The sequence below is a fragment of the Prinia subflava genome, chromosome 4 (assembly GCF_021018805.1).
Source record: "Prinia subflava isolate CZ2003 ecotype Zambia chromosome 4, Cam_Psub_1.2, whole genome shotgun sequence".
Lineage (NCBI taxonomy): Eukaryota > Metazoa > Chordata > Aves > Passeriformes > Cisticolidae > Prinia > Prinia subflava.
Genome location: NC_086250.1, coordinates 43,861,463 through 43,874,092, shown reverse-complemented (window position 1 = coordinate 43,874,092; position 12,630 = coordinate 43,861,463). Strand labels below are relative to the sequence as shown.

Sequence of the window (12,630 nt, the reverse complement as noted above, 5' to 3'; positions counted from 1 at the left end):
TTTACCTCAGGTTTCTCATATTAAAGTACATATGCATCCAAAAACATAATTGCATAAAGGAGTAGATCCAGTTGTTTTCACCATTGCATTAGGCAATAAAGGTTTTATTCCATGTCTGTGAAAAGCTGTATGGAATACTGAGCCACGAGTTATAGCCCAGAGGGGTCAAGCAGTATCCAGTACTCACATGGTATTGCTCATTTTGTCTGTCATTTGGATAGTTACTTTTTTTTTGGAGTTTTGGAAGCGGCGGCAGGCTGAGCTGGAGTATGAATGGGACACGGTTGAGTTCTTGGAGCAAGAAGAGCAAGTTCGCCCAGAGTACGAGGCTCGCTGCACTCACGTGGTGATGAATGAGATCACACAGGTAAGGAATATTTTGATAACTGGTGATGGTTACTGCTATAGACATACTGTGAGCAGACACTACGAAAATGGTGAATTGGGACTGGAGCTTTAGGAATCAGCAGTACCTCAAATTGATAAGCTGGCCTGAAAACAGTGACTTGATAAAGTACAGATGCAGGGAGAGGGAATTGATATCTAACTGAAAGCACTTTAAAGTAGTTGCCTGTTTGAGGACCTTGCACTGCTGAGGTTCTTCTGTCTTAAACAGAGGTAGACATCATCCCCAGCTTAGAAGACAAAGTCTACTTTATTAAATTCCCCAAGAAATTATTAAATGTTGCTGCCAGAGGCCAAGATCACAGACCATTTGCTATCTTTGCCTAGGAATGCATCAGGAAAAAAAGGTGAATAGAGGGAAATGTTGCATTATTATATATGATGCCAAGAATAGTGTTTTTAACTGAAGATATTTCTGTTTGAAACACGTATAAATTGCTATTGTTGCTAAGTGCATATGGATGAAATTATGATTAATAACAACAAACTTGCAGAGACAAGGATAAACCTCATTTCAATGACAGAGGATTCATATTTATGAGGATCTTAGTTTAGATTTCTATTTATTATATATTTGAGAAGCTTTAGCTTTGCTGGCTTACTCAAGTTCAGTTTCACTTTTTATTATTCTCTGTCAATAAATTACTCTTTCTTTTATCTAATCATTTGCACTGCTTTCACATTGCATCCACGTTATACTAATGTTTATTAGAGGCCTCTTGAAAAGTTTCAAAATTAACTGCCATAATTGAAACTATCCTATATAGATCTTCTTTTTATATCTTGTACTATCAAAAAACTCATCCTGTTTAAAAGCTTATAAGCCTATGCCACCTTGAGTATATAAAGTCACAGCTAGAAAGTTCCTTTCAGACTGTTCAAAGAGTGAAGAATATGCTAAAATTTTTTATTTTGATCCTCGGAGATTGTTTAAAGACTCGGTGAATTTTCACAGTACCACACTGAGGTAGTCATTTTCCTTGAGGAAGCCATCCCATTTTTTGTATGGAATACATTGAGAAATACAGAGATAAAGGACAAAAATTTTAGTGCCTGCTAAATTTAGCCATTGAAGTTTGAAAGATAATGACCTTGGATGCCACGATCAGCCAAGAAGGATGAGTCCATTCAAAAGGACTATGCACCCTGTCAGGCTGAAGTCAATAAGAGCTGAGGACCCTCTACCTCTATGGAAGTCATTTTTATCTTAGAAGGGGCAGCAAAAAAAGACACTGTAATCAGGCCAGGCAAGACTTCTGAAATCAGGAATAAATGTTGAGTTTCCAGGAAACAAAACAAGGTACTTTTTTTCTTTTTTTTCTGCCCTCAGTATAATAAAGAGTTTAATTTGAGCACACACAAAAAAATGAAAGATTGTGTGCATCCTTGATCTGTTTCTTAACCTTTTACAGCAAGAAGAACATGTGCCATACACTGCATGTGGGAAGTGCGTACGGATGACTTTCTGTACAAGTGCCATCTTCTTCTGGGTAAAGTTCTCTTATTCTTTCCCTTCATAAATTCACTTTTCTAGTAAGGGTCTAAAAATGATCCTCCAGAAGGGAACAAAAAATGAGGATGGAACAGGTCCAGTTGGATTTCCATCTCATGCATTGATCAAGCCTATAGGGTAGGGACCCACATGGAGAAGGGAGCTGTAGTCACCCAATACTCATTAGCATACAGTATCAAAATATCCTGCAGCTGTAGCTTATGAGTTATGCTTGTGAAGGTGGTCCATTGGTTTTTCCCTGATTATTTTAAGACAAATGTCTTTGCTTTTAGTGAGGCAGTAAGGGGAAGACTTTGGTTTATAAGCTCTACTCCCTGCTAGTTTGTCTGATCTGTTCCAGCTGTGTTCTTCCATATTGTGTCTCACAGTCCATGACCTCTTTCAGGTTTTGTGTTTCACTTAACAGAGCAAAGCTGGATGCTCTTTAATCATCCAGAGCTGCTACTTTAATTAAAACTAAACCTTGGAAGCAGTCCAGTCAACCATGACACAATATATAACACGAGCAGGCCCAGAGAGATTGCCTTGAAAAGCTCTGTGTTTTAGCATGCTGCAAGTCCTCCTCACCTGTAGCACAAATAGCAGCTGGAAAAAACCTCATTCTGGGTGATAGGATACAGATAGGAGATGGAATAGTGTCTGGAAGCCCAGGAGAGCCTCAGCACTGACACATTTGAAACAGAAAGGAAAGAATACTGATTTGCCGTTGGATTAAAATAGGCCAGACTTCCTGTTGGAGGGAAGAGATTTGTTCTGGGTTCGTCCTTTGTGTTACTCACAGTTGCTGTGTGCACGGTGAGGGAAGGTAGTTCATGGCAGTTTGCTGAGATAGTGAAGAAAAGATACACAGCCTGTGAACCTTAAACTGAGTCATAGCTAGAGAACTAGCAAGAAATAAAGGCAGGAAGAGAAGCAGAAGAGGAGATGGCAAGCAAGATGGGGTAGCTGGATCATTGCAACTCCTGCAGACTACATGACTTGGCTTAAAATGGGTCTGTAATATCTATAATGTCTAATAGTCTATCGTGGAAGAAAAGGTGCAGCCCCCTCCATAATCAATGTAGATTCGTTAGTACATTTGCCATCCTGCCAATAGTCCAGTATGAAGAGTTTCTTCCATTACACGCCTCGAGGTGCAAGATTTGATGACAGTTCTCATTACATTGGCTTACATCAGTACAAACCTTGTTATTAGTCATAAAACAGACCATCTCTTTTCTTTCCTGCAGATTTACTATGCTACATGAAAAAAGGGTTCTTTTATGCATTCTCTATTTATTGCTTTGTATCTTATTTGATCATCCTCTTGCAATGGAATGACAGGCACAAAATTGCTTTTCTTTTGCCTATCATGAAAAGTGTTTTGAACTCACTTTTTCCTAAGGCCAGTGGTTGAACATGAACTTCCTTCTTGCATTCCCTTGGCAGATCCTTTTGATTATTGCCTCAGTTGTTGGAATCATTGTCTACAGGCTCTCAGTTTTCCTGGTGTTCTCTGCAAAGTTGTCACAGCACATCAGTGGAACGGAGGCGATCCGCAAGTACCTGACTCCACAGACGGCCACGTCAGTGACCGCTTCGCTCATCAGCTTCGTTGTCATTATGATTCTCAACATCCTCTATGAAAAAGTGGCAATCCTGATCACTGACTTCGGTATGCTGCTGCTCTAGCTCGGGTGGAAACGTGGGGTAAAATAGCTAGAAAAATTAGCGTTCATATCTATAGTAGGTATTATAATAAATGAACGCCTGTGCCACATCTTTCAGATTTTCCCACAAAATCACGAAATACCACCTAGAACTTTTCCAATATAGATTTTCTCAATATCAGAGAAATATTATATTCAGCTTTTTGCCTGAAAAGTCCTTACATAGGCAGCATGAAAGATCAATTGTTTTACAGTTTTGTGCTTGTGAAACATACAAAGCAAAGAAAATTACTACAATAACCAAGCTTTATCAAAACAGATCGGTAAGGCATAATGTATTCAATTATATTAGCTGTTGTTTATGGGGAAAATAGCTATTTTCTATATAAATAAGTGAAATAAGGTCACCATTCCAAAGCTACACAGTGCTCTGATGTTGTAAACAGATAAACACTCACAAATAATATTATTATCTATATCCAGGTCATCAACATTAAAGTAGCTATGTTACTTAAGATGCATGAAGTGGTGTGGTGCTTTCATTTAATACTGTTTCATCTGTTCAAAGTGTTACATTTGCATCTTTCCTGAGTCTGCTGGATTTGGGTGCTTTTTCTTTCCCTGAGTTATTAGAATTTTTGCTTCTTCTCTTTCTTTATTGTCAGAGAACAGGTTATTTTCTTTTTACAACCGATACAGTTTTAGAATTATATAATGGTTACAGTATACATAGGGGATTACGTACAATCTAAATGATAATGCTCTCAGCCATATAAAGAAATATGAGGCATACAGATATTTTGCAGCTGAGGCTCTAGAACAGCTTGTAGGTTACTTGTAGTTTGGGTTGGGTTTCTTAAATTTATTTACTTTTCTTTCATTGCAGAACTTCCAAGGACACAGACTGATTATGAAAACAGTTTGACCACAAAGATGTTCTTGTTCCAGTTTGTCAACTACTATTCTTCATGCTTCTACATAGCTTTCTTTAAGGGTAAATTTGTAGGCCACCCTGGCAGTCCAGTTTATTGGCTAGGAAAGTATCGCAATGAAGAGGTAAGAATGTAGAATGTACAATTAGTCCGGGTATTGTGCTGCAGTTAGGAGGGTATAAAGTTAAAACACAGTTGTACATATTTAACATTAGGGTTTAGAAAGTGACTGCCTCCCGAGCTAACTGCCTCCTCACTAACCCCTAGCATAAAAGAATATGGCACAAGACCTATTGGGCTTAGAAATGTATTACATATACCCAGAAAAGTGTATTTTACCATGACTGGGCACACAGAAAAGGGAATATCAGTAGAAGAATCCTTATTTTGCTGGGTAATCCTCACCTGGTGATAGCACAGAACTGCGTGACTTCATCTGGTATTTCACTCTTTCACTGGTATTCTGTCAACCTACCATATGTGGCCTGGAATTGGCTTTTGCATACCTTACTGGAAAGGTTTGCCTAGACAGTCTTCTTTGATTGCTTTCACTAATGTTATTTTATTAAACCAGGAATGCATAATTTTAACTACTTCATTCATGCCTGAAAAGTTACCCAACTTCAAAAAATTTTCCTGTTTCTCCCAACCTTCAGTGTGATCCAGGTGGCTGTCTCCTCGAGCTCACAACCCAGCTTGCCATCATAGTAGGAGGGAAAGCTATCTGGAACAACATTCAAGAAGTTCTTGTTCCGTAAGTTCAAACTATTAAGTAATCTGCTCTTTCATATTTGAAAAGTACTGTTTTACTTGATGCCTTTGGGCACTTGGTCACTGAGTTTGGTTAAGTGCATATTGTATTCTGAAAGAATAAGACTTGTCCTCAGAGTCTTTTTTTGGTCTGGTAGTCTGGACTTCTGTCTCTGTTGTTTTAACTCATTTTAATTCTGATCAGAAATTCTTCCTTTCTCCACAAGTCAAACTCGATGTGTTTCAGGTTGAATATTCAAAACTGAGATAGTACAAGCTATGAGATTATTAAACGGAAGACTTGCTTAATATTGATTGGAATGATTTGTTGTTATATACTGGGCTTTTAAAAGTCATGTATAAGTTACTACTTTAACTCATTTCATAAATAAAAATCACTATGATTCAGGCATCTCCTTTACACTTTTATTTATGGTTTGTAAAAACCCACTTTTAGGATAAGGCAACAAGAGGAAGGAAGTAAGTTTTGAATAATTCAGAAATAAATAAATCCATTGTTCAAACCAGTAACAGCAGAAATGCCAATTTTTTTTCTCATTTACTGAACTTATTAGATTCTTTTACCTAAAAGATAGTTTTCTTTTTCTCCCTGTCTGATAGTTTGGTCAAGAATCTAATTGGAAGATACTCTTCAGCTGCTAAATCAGAAAAAGTTGTTGCACGTTGGGAACATGACTACCACCTCCAACCCATTGGAAAACTTGGACTATTTTATGAGTATCTTGAAATGGGTAAGGAACAGTTTAGTCTGATTCACTACTGCTGCTGGATACAGACATGTTCTAAATAAAACTTCATACAAGCAATGCTTAATATGGTGGACAGAGGAGACATTAATGTTTTCTAAGACAAGTTTTGATTGAGCCATTACAGATGGTTTTACAAGCTTATATTGAGCAGCTAAACCTTAATCCATGTTATAAGTAGGAAACAGCATGTGATTGTACATGGAGGAGGACTGCTGCTTCCTTGCCTAATCCTGTGAGAAATGCATTCAGAAGGCAGACCCCTGTCATGTTCTGGTGTTGCATAGCAGAGCCCTGTGTCTGACTGCTCTGCTGAAGGTCTGCAGTCACCAGGACACCAGCAGTACCAGTTGCTGGTAACTTGGGAGCTGGCAGGCCATGGCTGGTTTGTTGCCACCATCCATTCTGTGACAACACTGCCAGTGTATTTAAGGCAGTACCCAGACACAAATAAGATGATTGCTGATTTGGACCTTCCAATTCAGTACAGAGTCAGACAGTCATGAGTGTTACCATGAGGATTTTCTAGTTTCTGAGCATTCATATTAAAGTAGAAGTTCTCACCTTCTCACACTCTTTCATGTAAACAGGAGATCGTGTTTTATAAATATTACCATTGTTTTCACATTCTTCTCCAAGGAGAGGAGAGGTTGTGTGACAGTCCTTTCGACCAATGTGGTTGAGAGGTGGGGATTCCACTCTCCAATCCATGGTCACCTTTCAAATAGTATTTAAGAGCATGTAATAAACAAAGGTCAGACTGGCTCTGCCCTGCCTTTCTCTCATAACTCTCAAGTCTCTGCGTGGTCATTTCGAGCATGGCAAACAGCAACACATGAGCTTTCCAGGTCTTCATGATAAAGATGTCAGAAAGAAATGGGTATTTGAATACCCAGAATAGTTCCTCATGCTGCATTGTGATTTGTAATATTTTCCTGTCCCCTTCACCTAGCACCTAGTGTTGTGCCACTATTTTCTCATCCAGAAGATTCACTAGGAACCCAGCTACTCTTTCTTGTTTCTCCCATCTGAATTTGGAGTACATAAACTGTACATGCCTACACTTGCTTATCTCCAGTAAATGAAAGCCTCATCAGTGCGTGCCACCTCTCCCTTTCACAGTTATACAGTTTGGCTTTGTGACCCTGTTTGTGGCATCGTTCCCCCTGGCTCCTCTTCTGGCTCTGATGAACAACATGCTGGAAATCCGGCTGGATGCGTGGAAGCTGACGACCCAATTCAGGCGCATGGTTCCGCAGAAGGCTCAGGACATCGGCGCCTGGCAGCCCATCCTGCAGGGCATAGCCCTTCTGGCCGTGGTCACCAATGTGAGTACAGTGCAAAGCATGAAATGCCTCACTGCAGGTGCTGCATCCGAATGTGGGAATGCTGTGTGTGTGAAATGCAACTGAAATGATCCTTAAGGCACGTCTTCTTCAACCAAAAATTCAGCTTCTTTCTTCTGTGCTTAAAAATACCATGTCTGCTCAAAATTGTAGATCAGAGTGAATTTTCTGAGAATTTGGGCACTAACCTGTTCTTCAGATGTACTTAAATTTTTCTAAGTACACAGCAAAGAAACTGAATTTTAAGAGAGTTTCTTGTAAATATTTAAGGAAAAAAATCTGATTAATATACTTCTAACAATGAAATTCAGACCTTTCACATTTTTTGTATCAACTCACCAATATTTTATTTGTAGGCTGCATTGTGTTATTTATCACTGTGGATTATTTGATTGTTTATTGTTAAACAGTAACTAGTATGTATTTACCTACAGAAAATTCTCACTATTGGCCTTTTTTAAAGGAGCAATGACCACTGGTTTCTTCTGCAGGGACGATGACACCACACACTATCAATGGGGAATAGCCTTTCTCAATAGGGTCACTGTTTTCTTCTGTAATCAGAGAGATCCAAATAGGTTATGCCATTGAATAAGATAGCTGTATTTCCTGGTCAATCCAGCTGGATCTTGTAATATGAAACTAGAAGCTGAACATGTATCTTAAGATCACTTTAAAATATTGTACCTTATCACAGTTCTCATGGTATCCAGGGCAGAGGCAGAGTGGCTTTGGTGACCCCACGTTGACTTGGCCATGTGTAGGCTTCTGTTAGGAGCATGTTCCTGCCCTGCTTTCTGCAGCTGGTGTCAGTGTGCACGCAGGGCAGGCTCACCTCCATGGAGCTGCTGGCATGCAAGGGCTCAGCTCCAGAGAGTGTCACGTTCAAACAGCCCTGCTGCACGTGTTGTGAGGACTTCAAAGAGACTGGTATTTATTGCTAATGAAGTGTGGGCCATAAAGCCACGTGCTTTAGCAAATGCTAGGAGCTGATTTCCTCCTTTAAGTGTGTTTCTTTTCTTGTTTGACATCCAGGAACTGATCCAAAGTCATCAGTCTTTCCTTTACCAACCCTGCCTTGATTTTACCTTAGTACACAGAAAGTGTTTCTTCTCTTCTACATGATTTGTTACAGCTGATTCTACTGGGGTAGTGTATCTTATTCTCCTTCATGCATCTTCTCCTTCATGCATGTTACCTTTGTAGCAGCTGCTAGCCCTTGCACGCAACTTTTGCACAAAGCTACCAGTTTTGAGAGTTGCCGTGAGGCACTGGACTTGCTGTTGCATCTGTTGTTGATTTGAACACTGATTTTAATTAGTTATGGTATAAATGGAAAACTGCGTGCAGTAAAGCTTGGGAAGAAAAGAATGTGCTGTTTGTTTGTAGTTCTCCAGTGCAATACTCTGAAATGCAGCCCATAATTCAAGAGGAAAAAAAGCTTTTCCTTTGAGAGGATGCCGTAGGATTAGCTCTCGTATTTCTGTCCTTGAAGCTCTCCGGAGCACATCTGGAGATCATTCTGAGAGAGGGAGGAGAGTGCGATAGGGTTCAGATTTAGGATGATGGGAGACCTGGGGCCTTGCAAAAAAGATTCAGTAAGATCAAGTATTAAGTTCTGTAAATACCATATTCCAGCATCTTTCTGATACAAAGAAGCAGCTTCAGACTCATTGGGTCCAAAGGGAGAAGGAATTTTTTGCCTTACTGACCAGATGAGCTCAAGAACAGAAAGGAAATTTATTTAACAAAAATTTTCTATGCTTGTAATTCAGACTACAAATACTCGTACTCTACTTTTAACTCTACTTCAGAGTTAAAAACAGAGTAATTTAGCTGTGAGGTCGTCTCCCTGCAACTGCAAGACACAGTAATATATACTTCTTGTCACTCAAAAACACCTACTCAGCATGTAAATATAAACAACACATAATTTTCACTTCATTTCACACTGGCATGTAATGCTTAAAAACAGTGTTTAAAAGTGAATGCCAACTACATTTGATTTAAGCCAAAGTGCAGTACAGGAAAAACACCTTATCCTTGAAAACTTTCAATGAGTTTTAGACCTAGGATGCCTCCCTTTTATTTCTCATCAGCCAAACTTTTTCTCAACTCAGCTCACTTGTAACAGTATTCTGGAGAATTCAATACAGATCTTGGAGCACAGTCTCAAAAGGATTGTTTCTGCAACTTTTATCTTAACTACAGTTTAGCTTCTCAGGTTCTTCAAAGTAAGCCAACTCAAAAGGTAAGACACTAGGTCATCATTTGTCATTTGGCAGTGGTGTTACTTGAGGTAGGCTGGGTTTAGTCCCCGTTTCAACTGCCTGCTCTTTCCCTTCACTGTCTTTCCCCCTCAGCCCTGTCTCTTGCATTGTGCTGGCACCAGCACTGTATAAACACAGGCTGAATCAGACCAGGGAAAGGATCCAGTGGTGATTCCCAGTTAGATCAGCATTGTCATCTGATCTGCTGCATGGGGCCAGGAATGTCCAAGGCAGAGCAGAGCACTGCTAGTCAAGAGTCAACTGCTAGTCAGGAGATTGTTTTAGCTAGCACTGCCACCAAAGCATTGTTCAAGGAACTGTAGGAGAGGTATCCAGGGGTTTTTTTTTTCACCCTTTCTCCTCTCTCCCCTTACCTTTCTTCTACAACTATTACAAATTTCTCCTCAGGCTGGGACTATCTGGCTGGGAATGCTGCACAAAAATGGAATTTTTTTGTCCCATATCATCAAAATAAGGAAGTACAGACCTCATGAATTGCAGACTGGCATGATGGGGAATAAAATACATAGATTAACCAGTTTTTATGCTTCTCTGTTACCCATTACTGCTTGACTTTGCTCCTAACTCTGTCCTACGATTTTCCTGTAGTTTTTTCTGCCTCTTTTATACATCTCTGCCTAAACCTCCTTTTCCCTGATCTCATCAGATCCCTCCTTCACACCTTTCTCCTTCATGTCTCTGCCCAGTTCTTTCCATCCACATTGTCAAGTGGGTATTTTTATCCTGTTACAGGACAAAACACTTCTCTTTCAGTCCTGGAGTGCAGCTGGTCATCTCCTTCCCAGAGATGCCTGTTATGATGATCTGGCTGGGCAGCCTCTTGCTAAATACTCAACTGCAGAGCTTGCCAGTGGAAAGTCTTCCTCACAGGGAAACCTTTTGAACTTGCAGTAGCAGGGGAGGAAATTGGATTAAACATAGTTAACCTGTCCTCCAGAATAGGATGTTTTGGGAAGCTCATGAGTTTAGAAAATACTTCCCACAACAAACCCACAGATCATATTTCCTACCCAGTTTGTGACTAGCAGACTGAGTAGGACAGGGACTCTCTTGGGAGCAAGATAAAAACAAATGGTCACGTCATGTAAAACAGCACTGAGCAGCTGCTACTAAAAAAAATTATCTTGGCATCAAGAGCAGTTTCCACATGCTGTAGTAGTAGGCAACAAGTGCCAAGATGAATTTGGGCTGGCTACCATGTCAGAAAAGGTGGGATGTTTCTAGGATCAGAGATGGATCAGTTATATATCTAATTTATTTAATTCCTTTACTCAGACATAAGAGAAGCAGGTGGCATTTAATTTTCTATTACTGAGGGACTCTTCTGTTTTTTCCATTAATTTCACCAGGCAGAATTTCTTTAATTGTCTCATAAGTACTCGTAAGAAGCACATTTGCTGATCTCCTCTGCATGTACATGAAAAAAGTGTTTTATAGTATAAGCGTTTTAAGGCATTCAGCAGAGGTAGCATAATTTAGAAACTGTACACAGTGCACATGCCAGAAGGGGATTGTTTTGTGCCCATGAGAGACTACAGGCTCATTTACAAAATGAGCAACCACTGACAGCAAAAGAACATATTTTCTATTTTTAGCTTATATGCTAACTTTTGAGATTATAAGTATATGGCAAAGGAATGCATATTAAAGCTTGTTTCTCTAATGCTGCTCTGCTTTTTTGTCTCCTCTTTCTGAAACGCAGGCTATGATCATTGCTTTTACATCTGACATGATTCCTCGGCTGGTTTATTACTGGTCCTTTTCAGTCCCTCCGTACGGGAGTCACAGCAGTCACACTATGAAGGGGTATATAAACAGCACACTTTCTGTCTTCAATATATCAGACTTCAAGAATGCAAGCAAGCCTCTCTCCCCTTGGCTCGGAAACCAAATGACATGCAGGTAAGTGTCAAATAAGCATTTGTCATTTTCCAACTACAAAAATAATGGGCTTTAAGTCTAAGTCGTCTACTTCAGTTAACAATATCCCATAAGAAACATTATAACACAGGAAAAGCCAGATTATTTTGAACGGCAGAATGCAGTGGAAGTATTCACCCATAAGTTTGTGCTACTCAGGAAATTCTTATTTTAATTTGGTTTTCTCCTCGCTGATAGTTTTCAAAGAAAGCACACTAAAATTTTTATCAGTAATTCGTAATACAATGGCAAAAATACGGCATTTCAGCCGAATATGGCTCATGCTGCAGATGTGATTTTGGCCATGGCAGTGGCTCCCGGGCTGGCTGTTCCTGGAGCACTGAGCGGGGCCATGCCGTGCTCCATCCTCTGGCCGCAGTGCCGAACTGCAGAGATGCCAGCTCCTGACTTCCCCGCATTGCTTTCAGGTACCGGGACCTGCGCTACCCTCCTGGTCACCAGCACCAGTATGAGCACAACATTTACTACTGGCACGTCACTGCGGCCAAGCTGGCTTTCATCATCGTCATGGAGGTCAGTGTAGGGGGGCTGAGCAGTGCTCATTTCGTCTCTTCCCTCCCTGCAGAAAATCCTTCAGAGGCAGTCGGTCCAGGCACAGCTATCAGAGCTGGTGATGTGTGCCAGCATGAGCAAGAACTTGGGAGATGTCAATTAAGAGTAGCAACATTAGAAAAGGAATTCCCTGAAATCATGACATCAGCTGAGGCTTGCCCCACATATCTGCAGCTTCTTTTCTCAAGATCTGTAGAATGATTTTTAATAGCAGAAATAGAATACGTGTACTTAGAGGAAGTTTGCAGCATCCTGAATGCATGTACGTGATACCTGTACATAATACATGTACATAATACAGGTGCAATACATGGCAGAGTGAAGTCTATAAAGACAGTCACTATAAGAAGTGAGTCTCTAGATGATCATCAAAAAGGAATTACTCCTTCCTCTGCAGCTACAACCTGGGCTTACAAAAGATGGGAATCAGTCCAAGATTAAGAGAGGGAAATATTCAGTTATTGGGAATATTAAATTAATTTTA

General features: G+C 40.0%; 1 protein-coding gene across 2 annotated transcripts in view; it reads left to right on the top strand.

The window, feature by feature from the left end:
* ANO6 (anoctamin 6) overlaps window positions 1–12,630 on the top strand; it is a 71,546-nt gene that overhangs the window by 54,352 nt on the left and 4,564 nt on the right. For both annotated transcript variants that reach the window (XM_063396592.1, XM_063396593.1), the window contains 9 exons: window positions 222–367; window positions 1,818–1,895; window positions 3,347–3,572; window positions 4,454–4,623; window positions 5,156–5,253; window positions 5,871–6,001; window positions 7,139–7,344; window positions 11,356–11,555; window positions 12,002–12,107. In XM_063396592.1, coding sequence (XP_063252662.1) covers window positions 222–367; window positions 1,818–1,895; window positions 3,347–3,572; window positions 4,454–4,623; window positions 5,156–5,253; window positions 5,871–6,001; window positions 7,139–7,344; window positions 11,356–11,555; window positions 12,002–12,107 — 1,361 coding nt within the window. The remainder of the gene's footprint in view (window positions 1–221; window positions 368–1,817; window positions 1,896–3,346; window positions 3,573–4,453; window positions 4,624–5,155; window positions 5,254–5,870; window positions 6,002–7,138; window positions 7,345–11,355; window positions 11,556–12,001; window positions 12,108–12,630) is intronic.